The 15,418-nt window shown below is 41.3% G+C and overlaps 1 protein-coding gene across 2 annotated transcripts in view; it reads right to left on the bottom strand.

Annotated features, from left to right (window-relative positions):
* RPS6KA5 (ribosomal protein S6 kinase A5) overlaps positions 1-14,132 on the bottom strand; it is a 40,168-nt gene extending 26,036 nt beyond the window's left edge. For both annotated transcript variants that reach the window (XR_002482333.1, XM_008064472.2), the window contains exons 1-4: positions 14,018-14,132; positions 11,599-11,702; positions 4,631-4,781; positions 1,474-1,635 (exon numbers count right to left, since the gene is read on the bottom strand). Coding sequence is in view for 1 of the 2 variants with exons in the window: in XM_008064472.2 (XP_008062663.2) it covers positions 1,474-1,635; positions 4,631-4,781; positions 11,599-11,702; positions 14,018-14,062 (462 nt within the window). In the remaining variant the exon portion in view is untranslated. The remainder of the gene's footprint in view (positions 1-1,473; positions 1,636-4,630; positions 4,782-11,598; positions 11,703-14,017) is intronic.
* Positions 14,133-15,418: the final 1,286 nt, after the last annotated feature.

Raw genomic sequence — 15,418 nt, 5'->3', positions numbered from 1 at the left:
AAAAGAAGAAGCCAGGCTTGGTGGCTCAGCCTGTAATCCCGCGCTTTGGAGGCTGAGGTGAGTGGATTGCCTGTGCCTGAAGGTTCAAGACCCGCCTGGGCAACTTGGTGAGACCTCATCTCTACAATAAATAAAAAAATTAGCCGGGCGTGATAACGCACACCTGTAGTTCCCCTACTTGGAAGGCTGAGGCAGAAGGATCACCGGAGCCCAGCAGGTCGAGGCTGCGGTGGCCGGGAGCAGCCACCGCACTCCAGTCTGGGCGACAGAGTGAGATTCCAACTCAAAAAAAAAAAAAAGAAAAAAAAGAAAAACAGAAGAAAAAGACTCCCTCTCTTTTCCACCCCAATGTGACTGGCAGCTGGAATTCTGCATGCCTAATAAAAGTTCACCTATAGATACAACTAAAAATATACAGTCATGACATTAAAACAAGTGGTTCAAGATCTACTGTTTGTCAAACTAGAAAAATAGCAAGTTTCCTTAGTTTCTAATTTAGCAATTACTTGACTCATGTGTTTTTCAGAATAATTGAATCTACAATTGAGTTTTGGAAAGGAACACAGAGCCAGAAGGGGTATAAGGATGGACGATTAATTCACTCAAGCCAGCACATTCAGTACTTCATCCATAAACTTCTATTTTAAACATCTAATAAGTGCCCAGTCCGGTGCTAGACAGTGAAAGAAAAGAAAGACATGGCCTAGGTGACCAGATTAAACTATACCAAAGGTACATATAGGAGTCAGAAAAGGAAAATGAGGATGCCATTCAACGTTAAGATCTTCTACCTCAAGTTTGATAAAGATCCTTCTGCAAATAGAAAATTCTTTCTAAGTCTTTTTTAGGAGTAGTAGTTAAGACTACTCACTGAAGACAAAGAATCAGATAACATTGTGAACTAAAGAATATTTTATGTAAACAGAGGTAAAATAATGTATTATTGTATTTTCTATAAAAGAGCCTGAATAAAAATAAAATTTCAGGTATATTAAGACTTCTAGGCTGGGTGCAGTGACTCACGCCTATAATCCCAGTACTTTGGGAGGCTAAGGCAAGAGGACTACCTGAGTCCAGGGGTTTGAGACCAGCCTGGGCAACATGGTAAGACCTTATTTTTACAATAAATCAAAAAATTAGCCAGATGTGGTGGTGTGCGCCTGTAATCCCAGCTGCTAGGGAGTCTGAGGTGGAGGGATTTCCTGAGCCCAAGAGGTCGAGGCTGAGGTGAGTTGTGATCATGCCACTGCACTCCAGCCTGGATGACAGAGTGAGACCGCAACTCAAAAAAAAAAAAGACTTCTTTATCTCAAAAATAAACACACAATATCTGTTATTTATCAAACCATTAGCTTCAGCTAACAATCTGCAACATCTCTGTACTTAATATTTCTGAAGAGACTAGAGAACCCCATTTTAAAGCTTTCTTTCAAAGCCCATCTGCCAGCACCCACAAATCTGGGTGGGGAATACCTGGAACAGCCTCTCACAGCTTTGGGGCAGGGCCGCTGGGGAGTAGGTAGGGTCCATCTCCGTGAACTCCTCCGCGAAGTTGCTCACGTCCAGCTCGTCACGGATGACTGGCTTAAACGGCGCTGGCACTTTCTTGGCAGCTAAATCTTCCCAATTTATTTTCTAAAGCAGAGAAAGAAAATTAGTACAAAATAAAAGTCGACAAAGCTCAAATATATCTTCTAAGAACAATAAAGACTAAATATTAGGGTTTTAATTGATTAATAGAGAATGAGAGAGGCTAAAAACGAGGGCAAGTATTTCAGATCAAGACTTAAAAACATATTTTTTCCGAGTAAGTCATGCATTTTAACTGTAGCTCAGGCTCCAGAAAGGTCGTGAAGACAAGGCTGCTTTCTATCACCCCTGGATCTCGGAGGGTCCTCTGGGGGCACCAAGACCCCTGGTTTATTTTTGTCCTGAGCCTCCTGAGAAAGGCATTAAGCCAAAAAGAAAACGAGCAAACAAACAACACAAAACAATAGAACAGAACAACAAAGCGAAGGCTCCCAACACCCCGTGGACGTCAGCTCTGATGACTGTCCGCACGCTGGCCTGTGTGCTCCCCCTGTCTCTGGACCAACAGGAAGATACGCTGCTCACTCTACACCATGGAAAGGCTCGTGCCTGTAAGCCTGAGTGTGATGATCAAACTGACACTAGAACCGCTCTCTCCTCACTTGCACTCAAGTGTCAAAACGCCACCTCTCGCCTCCCCACAGAACCACCCCCCACCATGTCCCTCACTGCCTAACTGTGTTTATGTGACTCTGCCTCTCTATGCCCCTGCTGGTCACTCACAACCTTGGAGACCACTTACTGAACTGAGTCCCACATTTCTTCACATCTAAGATGGCATCGCTGATTGCAAGCTATGCCATGATTTCATGTGTCATTAAGAAAAAAAACATTAAAAGCGAGATGGTGAGATGATGTCCACTGTAACATGTACTGATCTCAGTGATGAAAAACATAAAAGTCTGCACTTCTTGGCTGATGAAACTCAGAGAGTTTAATCCATGACCATAAAATGTTTTAGCTGTGCTTCCTTGTGGAGGCAATAGAAATAATTTTTTTCTTGAGTTGGAGTCTCATTCTGTCACTCAGGCTGCAGTGCAGTGGCATGATCATGGCTCACCGCAGCCTCGAACTCCTAGGTTCAGGTGATCCTTCCAACTCAGCCTCCCAAGTAGCTGGGACTACAGGTTCATACCACCACACCTGGCTAATTTTTTTGGTAGAAACAGGTCTTGCTATGTTGCCCAGGCTGGTCTTGAACTCCAGGGCTCAAGCGATTCTCCTGCCTGGGCCTCCCAAAGTGCTGGCAATACAGGTGTGAGCCACTATGCCTGGCCAAAATAAAACAACTAAATTAAAGATCTTCATATTTTTCAGTTAGATGGAATTTAGAGATCATTTAGTTCATCTTCTTTATTTGATCCAAAAGGAAACTAAAGCCCATAAAAAGAACCAGTTTTCCTTCCAACTCCAGCTGGGAAAGAGCCAGGACTTGAGTGCAGTCTGACTTTCCAGCTTGTGATTTTTTTCTGTAAGCAGCTGTAATGTTCTCCATGATAAGTATACGATTTATACTTGGCTTTGTACATACATTAAGAGAGAGTTTCAGAGCAAAGGGGTAATTTAAAGAAACACGTTGTTAGCAGGAGAATGCCTAATATGTAGAAAATGGGATGCTATTATGATCCGTTTCCCTCCTGCTCCATTTATAGAGAAAAAGGCCATTTAGACCTTTAGAAGTAGAATTCTGGTCTTTCTGTAATTGTCCCAATCATATACAAAGACAAGGCAATTAAGTAATCTAAAATTACTATTCCAGGCTATCAGAAAGAGGAATTTCTCTAATAGAAAAGGCATATTGCAGTATTCATAAATACTGGGAACAATGGAGAAAAAGACTTGAGGAAAATATAATGGGGGATATTTTGCTTGAATATGTTCTTGAATATTACCTGATTGTTAATTTTTGAGATAAACTTCTGAACAAGATATTGGAAAGTTTGTTCAAACAGTAATCTTTCCAAGTCATATGAATCTACAAAATGCATAATGAGAAGTTCATTTTATTCTAAATGTATTTCTCATGATGTTACTGAACTTCTGTAAGATGTGTAGTAATATTTCTAAAAATGATGACTGAGAAAATAAAATAAACATGCTTTTTGAGAAAGAAGTGCAGAGAGATCATTTTAATTTTTAATCAGTATTTATTTTTCTATATTTAAAAACAGCAAATAACAATATGAGAGCTTACTTGAGAATAGTTCTTTCAATGTTTTGGTATGCGCTTTCCATTTGTTTTGGTGACAATACTGTAAAAGTTTAATTTATAAAATAAAGATAAAACATAGATGGTCCCTTTAGACCATAACTATTTAGGTCATGCTTATCACGCTTATGGGTATAGTGAAATTATTTAAAAGTCATGGCTCAGGGTTTTAGAAATACAAGTCATGCTTTCCAGGTTTTATCATTTAAACTGGAAATAACTAGTCAACTCCACTTTTTTCTTCCAGTTATTTAATATTTTGGTGTTTACTGAACTAAATTGAGCAAACTAAATCGAGCAGATGTGTTGGTGCTCTGTAGAAAGGTCTCGCCGGGTTTTTCCAGAAAGCACTGTCATAGAACAAAGAAAATCAGTGACTACTCCCCATGAGTCAAGAATATGTAACTGAGAAATAGGTAGACTTAAACTTTTACAGATGTCCCCGGGAAACAAAGAAGCCATGACATTACTCTCTAAAAGGTGAGGCACAATGGCAGTTAACAGCTCATAAATGGAGAGAAAAGGAGAAAGTACAATGGAAGTCTCCTTAGCCCAGAGGCCTAGGTTTCAAGATCACAAGTGGAAACCATGCCCAGAAACTCTAGCCAATGAGTAGGCAGGAAATGGAATGAGCCTTCCCTTCACTCCACAGGGAGAAAGACTTCTCAGGCCTATTCAAGCAGCACTGTGGGCATTCCCAAAGGGTATCTGTCATAAAAAAAAAAAAAAATGATGCAAGATATGTGAAGAAGGGTGGGGCTGTGCTCACTAGGCCCCCAGAACGCCATGCCCAGAACAGCAGGCGTAAGACCGTCTGCTCCAAGACCTCACCTGGAAGAACAGGTGCTCTTTGATCTCATCCGCATCACGTGGGCCACATCCCAGCCTCTTCTTGGGGTCCTTCATCAGAAGGTGCTGAATGAGGTCTTTTGCTAATGCACTCATTTCTTGGGGATATGGAGGCTCACTTTTTAGTATTCTCCTGTGGGCAAATAATACTTGCGGTTAAGATCACCCACAAATGGAGTTAGGTTGATATTATTTTTAGCAAAAACAAGTATGGTGAAACACGTTTTGAAGCAGAACTACATGGGAAGGAGAGACAAAAATACCTAAAATGTTACAATAATAGCTCGACAAAGTTGAAAAAATATTTAAAATGAGATACTGTGAAGTCAAACTTCTGATACTCAAATGAGCAGAAACAAAAAACATTGGCTCAGTTTTCAGCATAAGTCAATCTTAATGGAAGGTTATATACCCCAAAGCCTTCACCAGGAGAAAAGAAAAGACTTGGGGTCAGATTCAACCTTCCATAAACAGATGAGGCTCCACGATGAAAGATTCACAACACAAACAACTCTTAGCAAATTCAGATGAGTAATCCAACTCTCAGATTTAAACTGACAAAAGAGGACAGTTGTGTCTACCTCACTCCCCTGTCCCTGTGCCAGCAGGCCCAAGGGGAGCAGTGGGAAAGCAGGAAAGTCGATGGAGAAGGCCAGCGAGACACTTGGACATTTGACTCTTGACACTAAGCACAGATGCTGGAGCTGGGCTTTCCTAGCGGAAAAGCACCCGCTTCATTTTCTGCTGCCATTACATACTGGGCAAGGATCTGTAGGCAGGTGGTGCTCAGAGACGAAGTGAAGTCTACTGGGTATTATGAAAACAAAAAGTAAGACTGGTGCTTCTGGATGAGAAATCTACTCCAAGGTCACAGAAGAAATCAAGCTAAGCCAGTGGACTTTCTCCTCCTTAAAATACAGATCAACAATGAAAAGAGTTGATTGAAATTAATACCTTAATGCAGTGTACTCAAAGATAAAGTTACTCCATTATTTAAGTTTGCAAAAGATCTTCTATTGTGCATTAAAATATTAATAACCATCATGGAACAAAAGCATAATGTGTAAAAGACAGTACGGTGTGGTAAGAACATGGACTCTGGGGACAGACTGAGTTCAATGCTGGCTCAGTCTTGACTTGTGTGACCTTGAGACAATTAGTTTCTTTGTGCCTCAGTTTCTTCACCTGTAAAATAAGGATAACAGCATCAACCAAAAATAGGGGTTATGATGCATTAGGTTGTGACCACGTAGAGTGTTTTACATGGCAGATGCTTGGTGGTATGAGCTGCTGCTGGATACCTGCATCCCAGGGCAACCACACAGAAAACAGGCCAAGGAACTGTACCAATAGCCATTGAGAACCGGTGAAATGATAGCAAAACTGTAATTTCTAACACAACTCCAGGAGTGTTGGAATCTCAAAGTGAAGCCTGCTCCCAGGCACTCCATTCTGGGGACTCAAGCAAAGGCTGGTAGAACAGGAAGGAAGCAAGCTGCACCCTCCCTTCCCCTGCCAACCACCCACTGCTGCTCAGGGTCTCTTCTCAGACCAGCAGACATGTTGGAGAGGATTCAGGAATCTTGGTTCTGGGGGAAAATTACATAGCCCCTCCCATCTGCTTCAGCATGGCTTTCTGCAGGAGGAAGAAAGCCTCTGTGAAGGACCCAACAGAGATAAGCCTGGGTGTGCACCTGGCTGCCCCATCTTGCACGCTGACTCTGCACCACCCATTACTGCTCAAGCCCCAACGTGTTACCACATGTGTTGAAATCAACTCCGCACCAGGCACAGGTCCTGTGAAGACATACAAGAGAGGAATGTCCACCCAGCAGGACCAACATGGGAGGGAGCTCTGCAGGAGGCCCAGTCTGGAGCAAGAACACATAGAGCCCACAGTCACCAGTTGGGGACCGTGCTAGGCCCACACACAGTGCTGTGTGCAGCTGAGGCAGGTGGCAAGTGCAGGGTACCGAGTTGGAAACATAGGTGCAGGTGCACCAGGGCCTGCCTGCATCAGAAGGAGTTGCGTGGAAACCAGAAAGAGTTTCTGCTAAGGGAGCATGGAGGGCCCCAGGGATGACCCAGAGCCCTTCCCAGAGTAGGAATCACCTCATCCTGCTCCCTGCTGTATCCCAGGGGCTTCAAACCTGCTTGGAGCAGAGCAACTTGACAACTGTGAGTGAGGGAACAAACACCTAACTATTCTCCGCTCATTCCATCACTCCGCTTTCCGCTCACTCAGGGCAGTCTCCTCACGGCTTCCACAGGAGACCTGCAACAGCCCTTCTGCAGACAGCAGGCACTCCTGGGGTTGGTGTCTTTCTACCTGTCCTCCATTTAAAGGTGATACTCTTCCCACTTTGCTATTTACACTGACTTTTACTTCCTGGTTCCTATGTGGTCCCAGAATTAAAGAATTTTTTATATGCCTGCCTGAGTTAGAAATAGCTTCCAGTAACTTCACTTACTCTAAATTTCTGTCTGACACTGGGGGAAAGGATATTGCAGGGTATCCACATAATTGTATGCTACCCAGCCACCAGAAAATTATGTTCACGAAGAGCCACAGGAGTCTGGAAGCAGGTCCCTTCCCAGTGAGCACTGAGATGCTACAGCTCAGCCAGTGCTGAGGTTGCAGCCTGAGAGGCCTTGGAGGACCCAGCTGAGTCATGTCAGCTCCTGATCCACGGAAACCATAAGATCAAAGGTGTCTGTTATTCCTAAGCCACTGAGTTTGGAGTAATTTGTTACTTGGAGATGGAAAGTGTAAAACTGAGAGAGCCAGGCAATAGATTTTAGCTTTGCACATAGAGGTCCCCATGGAAACTACTCAACTCTTTCCAAGAGACTCTGAGAAGCCGCGTGAAGGAGCAATCACAACCGTGGTCTACAATGACAAACATGGATGAACATGTGAATTTCACACAACTGTCACATGTCACAAAATACTATTCTTCTTTTGATTTTTTTTCCAGCCATTTAAGAATGTAAAAGCCATTCTTAGCTGACAGGCCACACAAAAGCAGGAAGCAGGGTGGCCTTGGCCTGGGGCTGTGGTCCGCTGACCCTTGACCCAAAACAGTACCAACCAGAACTCTGTTCAATACCATGACTTTGATACCACTTGGGCCTGGGTTTATATAATATTATGCTTATAATAATATAATAAAACATTAACAAGGCATATTTTATTGACAGAAAATGAGATACCAAATAAACATCTCTTGGCAACTATTTTCTACATGCCAAAGGCAGAGACAGAGAGACCAAGAAAAACCCTGAGATGGTGAAAGAGACACAAGTACAACCTCTACGTTCCACTTCTCAGGTGTGGGTGCATTCAGTTGTCACAGGTTCCTTGTAGAGGCAGGTAGGATAGCCAGTGGGATCTCTCAGGGGAGAGTACTCGCAGGGCAGCAGTACCATGTCCTTGAAAAGTTCCGTATGGAAAGGCAACGGAAACCAGTAGAAGACACAGGAGTAAGAAATGCAAATGCTGCCCATGTAGGACATGGAAATAGACTCACAGGAAGGAGTGAGATCAGTATTGATCTCAGTACTCTAGTACTGGGCTTAATATTTGTCCAAAATGGTGCTAGGATATGAGGATTCTGGAAACAACTTCACATGAATTATTGAAAGAACTAGAAACATTTATCCTGGACAAAACTGCCTTCAAATTCTTAAAGCAATGTCTGAAGAGAAATCACACAACTATTCTATGTTCTTGAGAAGACAGGATCAAGATTAACTGAGATTAGAGGAAGATCATCTCAGTTTATTTTAAAGGGGGAAAAACCCAGTACAGCCAGTTGTCCACTAATGACACAGCTTCCTTGAAAGCGCCTTATACACCAGTACCCTCCTTCCAAGGTGCACAAGGCCCTCAGGGGTCTGGCAGATGACAGGATCCCGACATCAGGAAGAACTCTAAGTGTTCTTTTCATTCTGAGCTCTTCTCATAGTTTGAAATTTGACATACCAGAAGGACAGTTTTATTCTAGGCAACAATGGCAAACATAACTTGGATAATACATGATTTTGAGTCATCTCAAATACAAAGTACAGGAAGTATGCAGAGTTCAGGGAAGACCATAATGATTAAGGAGTAGAGAACTCAGTGATGAGGAAAAGCCTTAGCCAATTAAGACGCTGGGGGACAAGATAATGATAGCATTTATCTAAATGATACATGTTTTAAGAAAAACAGACTATGACAGATTTTATGCCAGGAAAGACAATCAGAATGATTATCTTAAAGGAAAATAGGATGTGGGCTGATTTGGTTATTACACTGTTGGTAAATTTCTGTCTCAAAAAACCCCAAGGAATAACAGGTTGATACCACACTTTAAGCATTATTAACATAACAAAGTGGATAATTAATCGATTATGGAGAAGGAATTCTACCTAAATTCTTGAAAAACCTATTTGCTCTAGTTTTAAGATTTTAGACAATCTGACTCAGGCTTTCTTTCTCAAACAAGAATGCCAATTGACTAATATAAGGGGAATAAAAAAAGGAAGTTAAAATCGAGCACCACAATGAGCACTACATTACTGGAAAGACTTTGTACGGCCTGTTTCCATTTCCCTGGAAGTTACCCAGGGGTGGTGTGATGGGTCACACAGTAGAGCAGGTCTGACTTTTAAGAAGCCGGCTATTTCCGAAGTTGTTGCACCACTTCACCTTCCCCTTGCTGCTCCTGTGCACATACCCAGCATGCCGCAGGCCAGGCTCTATTTAGCATCTTTGTGGGCACAGCTCTTCACGGAGGCTTTAATCTGTATTTCTTCCTTGGACAGCAGTGACGCTGACCATCTCCCCACGCCACCTGCCCCCAGGTATTTTCTGTCTGTTTAGATTCTTTGTCCATTTTTAAATGAAGCTGCTTTCTTGAGTTCTGAGAATTCTTCATATATTCTGGATACCAGTCCTTTCATAGACATGAGATTTAAAACTGTATTCCAGGCAGTCTTCATTCTCTTAACAGTTTCAAAGAGCAGAAGTATTTAATTTTGATGAAGCCTGATTCATCAATGCTTTCTTTTACAGATTTTTATTTTTTGTGTCATACCTAAGAAATCCTTACCAAACCCAAGCTGCACAAAGACTCTCCTTTGTACTTTGCAGAGAAGTTTTAGGCTTTACACTGAGGTCTCCCATTCACTTGAAATTCATTTTTCTGCAGTGTGAAGTATTTCTTGAAGTTCATTTTTTTATCTGGATAGCCAATGGTTCCAGCACCATTTGTTGAAAAGACTATGTTTTATCCAACAAAGTAACTTTGAACCTCTGTCAAAAATCAGCTGCCATAGATTATGTCTATCTTGATACCAACACCACAGAGTCTTGATTCCTGTAGCTTATAATAAATCTTGAAATCAACATTGTTTTATTTCTTCAAAGGTGATTTGGCTATTCTAGGTCTTCTGTATTTCCATATGAATTTTAGACCCAGGTTGTTAATTTCTTTTTTTCTTTTTTAAGAGATAGGGTCTCCCTCTATCACTCGGGCAGTGTTACAATCATAGTTCACAGCCTCGACCTCCTAGGCACAAGTGATCCTCCCATCTCAGCACTCTGAATAGCCGGGACTACAGGTGTGCGCCACCATGCATGGTTAATTTTTAAATTTTTTTGTAGAGATGAGGTCTTACTGTGTTGCCTAGGCTGGTCTTGAACACCTGGTCTCAAGCGATCCTCCCATCTCAGCCTCCAAAGTTCTGAGATTACTGGTATTAGTCACCATGCCCAGCTCAATTTCTACCAAAGCAAAAAAAAAAGTCTGCTGGAATTGTGACTGCATGGAATCTACAGCTCACTTTGGAGAGTAATGACATTGCCGTTATCCTGTTGCCCTCTCACCTATGTGTTTATCAGTCTTCAACTGAATACCTCTGCAATCCCTGGATTTCTCTCTGTTGCTCTCTCCTCCCTGACACTCTGGTCTCCAGTGTGGCTGTTGGTCTTCCTATTGGCTCCACTTCAGCTCTGCCGGCCTCCCCACTGTTTGGCAGCCTGAAACCTCTCTAGGCAGTCAGCCGGGCAGTCGCAGGCGTACCTCATCTGCTCGCTACCTCTCAGAAGACCACTGTCCCTCACTGCCAGGACCCTCTTGGTCTTCCCAACCACTGTCTCATGTTAAAATTGTGACAGGGAGGAAGCTAAGCCTGGTCTCTGTCATTCTATCTTCTTTGGAAGTGGAATCTCAAATTTTAATTTTTCATGTCAAATCCATTCTCAAAATTATAAAATTCAAGTAAAAATAGGACAAAAACATAACTAGTAATTAGTATCATGATTATCACTGTTCACTTATTTGTTCATCAACCCATTTCACTCCACAAATATTTACTGAATTCTATGTAGTAAGTATTGAGAATTAAAGCCAGACATGTCCCTTGCTCTCACAGAGCTTAGTCTAGCAGGACAGACACACAGTAACCAAATAATTATAAACAGAAATGTAGCACTGCAACTGTGCTATCTGCTGTGAAGACCAAGAAGAGAGCAATGCCATGAGGACCTCTAGGAGGGTGACTTTCTGGTATTTGTTTCTACTGAGCCTACATCCCTGAGTAGAAAGATATCATTACATTTCTGTCACAAAGAAATTACATTATGTATATAATGGGAAAGAAGTACCCATGAAGTATGCTTCTCCATATATAGTGTACCTCCTGGGGGTAAGACAAGATGCTCAGTGCTCTGGAGCATGCAGACATTAGAATACCACAGATCATAATTTACATTTCAAATCTAATTGGGCACATAAAGTCAGTATAAGGAAACAGAAAGGCTATACATTTCCTGTATAATGTGAACGGAAATTGGCCACTTAACATCATTTTGTCTATCTCCAATAAAACAGTTATTTTTTTCATCGGTCTAACTACAGAATTTTGAGAAAACAAGATGCTTATTTTATCTTGTCACATCTTACCTGGAGATCTCCGCTTGGGAGTTTTTTTCTCCATCGACAGTGAAAGGCGATGCTCCAGTGAGTAGCTCATACATGAGGACACCCAGACTCCACCAGTCAACTGCCTACAAAACAACAGTCAGCTCACTTACAGGGTTACCAACTGAAATAGATCTCATAAGAGCGAACGAAATACTTTAACAAAAAGATTTTGTGCAGTTTTCTGTCTGAATGTTAAATTAACACATTCCGAAAGCCCTTCAGAAGACAAGTCTGCAGGTTCCTCAGCACAGACAGTATTTTAATTATTTCCTAAATTAGTGACAGTTTTACCTTGATTAATTAAGAACATTTAAAAATTTTTAAGCATTGAAAAAATTTAAGTATGTGAAATCTTTGGGCTTATGACAGGGAAAAAAAGTACCAATTAGCATTTTTTAATCAACTATTCTGCTTCAATGAACCTTAAGACGCCTAAATCAATTCTCTTATAGACCCTATTACATAAATCTAAGTGTCTTCATTGATGGGAAGATTTAAAATAATATAAAATAAAATGTGTTCTAATTTCAAAACTAACTTATAAGTACAATAACCTGAATTGAGAGCACAACAAATTATATACGGTTTCAAGAATCTTGATGTATTGAAAACTGTTTCTTTTGTAATTAGGTAAACCAGGATTTCAATAACATTTGAATATATAAGCTTACATTAGTGAGAAACATTAACCGGATGTTAAAATTTTAAACTATCTGCTTCCAAATTTCAGGGCCTTAGTTTTAGAGAGGTGACACATGAGCCTAGGGCTATTTTAAAGAAAACATGGAACACTGGCATATAAAACCAGATCAGGTAGATGAAATCATGAGTGGAAAAGTGCTGGGGGATTCTCCGTGCTGGCACTGTCAGGTGTGCTTTGCATTCAGTTAACTCACAGTCCATTCAGTTAACTCACAGTCCTTGGGTGCCCTGGATGGAAAAGAGCATTCATGATGAGCTGTACTCTGGCCCTCAGGGAGGCAGGATTCTGGGAGTGATATGAGCTTTTCTTATGTGAAAATTGGTTCCATTACGTCTTATAAGATAATTTTCAAATTTTAACAGTTATAAATTCCTACCAAATTTCCCAGTACCTTCAAAGAATGCCATGAAGCAAACAAAGCCAGCAAGTCAAGTCTGCTCATACAAGCAGTGGCCCTGCCTTGAGTCAGACGCTCAGAACGTCTCATTGTTGGATCTGAAGTCATGTCCTCGACTAATACAGACCAACAATCAGATTCCTAGCCACACATTCAGTCCACAGCCACACGAGCTTGAAGAACGTGCTTGTAAAGATAAGCTTGGTCATCAGAAACGAGACCAAGGATTCTATATAGCCAGGTACTTGAATGGTATATGTGGGGCTTTGAAAGAGAATGAGAGAAAAGGAAAGATGGGGAGCAGAAAACAGAGTTCTTTGTTTGGAGAAAGGTATTAATAAGGCAGAAAGAAGTGTTAGGAAAAACTGAACAAATTGTGTATCCTTTAATACATGAAGAAAAAAACATGACCTAGATTTTATAACACAATTACTTACAAAGTTCCTTCTAGAATCTTTATTTTGCACATGAAAGGGAAGTGAGGAGAACACAAAACACAAAACAAAAACAAGCTTTTTAGAGGGTTTAGGAAAACAAACTCAGACACACCAGAATGCAAGACACCTTCCTTTCTTTCAAGGGTTATTGCAATATTCATCTCTGCTGGAAACACCAGTCTCTCTGCCAAGTGAAAGGAAGAAATAGGGGAACAAGAAAATACGAGTAATTCCCTCTGCAGTGACTTCTCAGTGACCTCTGAGAAGGTAAATATTAATTAACGCAAAATATTAACTAACGCTATACACATGACTATACAATTCTGTAGGTTTTTCCAGCAGAAATTAATGCCAGTAAGCACTGTCCAAAACCATTCATTGCAATTCAGACAGAAACAGTGTGCACAGTTTTTGCATTCGGTGACACCTCTCTGTGTTGCACTGTGATTCCATTGTATCCTAAATACCAAGGTCCCATGCAAAAGAAAAAGAATACTTTTGTTTCTAGAATGGAGTCATAATTTGTGCTTTGCTTAGAATATAAGCCCTTTTGATGAAAATTTAAAAAAAGTTATTTGAAGAATTAGTCCGTTTTGAGGTCTTAACTTTAACAAGAGTGTTTCTCTATTAAATAAAACAAAATTCTCATCAGTAAAACCTTAAAAAGGTACATCTAGAATTATCTAACCTTTCTATTATATCTTAACACCATAAGGTGTTCAGGTGTACAAAGCAAAAGAAAGGAAAAAAACTGAAGGTGACACCATCAACAGCAAGGAGGGTGTGGCTGAAGAGCTGGCACCTGAGCTATTAACTGGGATTCCTACACGTTTGTAGAGAAGAATCAAAATGGAACTGTACCTTGTCATGTCCGGAGTCTCCCCCTTGGACGATATCCGGTGCCATGTATTCAATAGTTCCACAAAAGGAATATGCTCGTTCAGTCTTGAACAAACAAACAGAAAAGGGCTGTGATTGCAAGCCAGCACAAGCGACAAAAGAAGAGACTTCATAACACTCGTCGGTGGTTGAGATACACCAGCAGCAACACAGTGGCAGAATTCACACAACAGCCCTCTCATCCCCAGGACAGACTGTCACCTACACAGGTTGAGACCTGGGTAAATGGCCCAGTGTAAGGTTACTCTCCCCCTAGAAGCTAAAAGGAGTAGTCCCAGCATGGTTCACTGGTGAGGTCAGGCAGGGGAAGGGCACAGCACAACACCTATCTCCGGAGTGGGGGCAGGAAAGCTTCAAAGGTCGTATTTTATAAACCACAGTATAAAAAAGTCAGAACAATATAGCACAATTCTTTTATGATTATAGTTTATTGTTTGTTCAAAATATCTTTACAGCCTTAATTTTTCCTAGAAGAGAGGCCATCAATCTATTTAACATTTATGTCCATACTATTTTATAAGCAACCTTACCATTAAAACTACCACAAAATTGTGCATTAAAATTTACTCGAATATGAGTGAAAATGGCAAAAGTAGCATGTATGCACTCTCCTGGCAGAGAATATGGAGTATTCATGTGTTTAAGTAATCAGGAGAACAAACAGGCTTCATTATTTCTTAGAGAAAAGGACCCAAAAACTAGTTTCCTACTAAGGAAGACTCCCGATGGAAACTCAACCGCCAAGTTTAAGTACTTTTCAGTGAAGACTTACTTGATGAAATTATTTCTAGCTTTTCACTGCCAATGGTTTGTCCTTATCTGTTTATGACAGATACATTTATGAGTTAAACACAAAATTGCCAATGAAAACAGGTAATTCCTCATCCTGTATTTGGCAAGATTCCTCATTTTGGCAAAATCTCTTTGGGATGAATGCCTAGAATTGTCTGATTTTTAAAAAACAAGTGTTGCATTCTAATCACTCAAGGCTATGCTCCCAAAGAAGACGGGGGAAGCCTTGGGTGCCAGCCAGGAAGAGGATGCAGAGAGCCAGGGAGGTGGGCCTCCAACACCACAGCTGCGTGTGGGGGGGGGCGGGGGGGTTGAGCTGCCACACGTCTCAGAACCAGGATCCTGAAGTGTACACCCTTGTGAGGACAAAAGCTGAGACCCTCAGCTCCGATGAGGTGGGGAACCACCACTCCTACACAAACCTTGAGAAAGCAAAACCCTCCCTGAGACAAATTCTGGAAAAATAAATTCACCCACTAGCACAGGTTTGCTTCTATTTAGGGCCTAGCTTAAAAAAAAAACAAATAAACATTCCTCTTGTGATATCAAATCCCTGTGTTTCTGTGGATG

Source organism: Carlito syrichta, unplaced genomic scaffold (genome assembly GCF_000164805.1).
Source record: "Carlito syrichta isolate Samal-C Ts95f unplaced genomic scaffold, Tarsius_syrichta-2.0.1 Scaffold307347, whole genome shotgun sequence".
NCBI lineage: Eukaryota > Metazoa > Chordata > Mammalia > Primates > Tarsiidae > Carlito > Carlito syrichta.
This window is presented reverse-complemented; position numbering and strand designations above follow the sequence as displayed.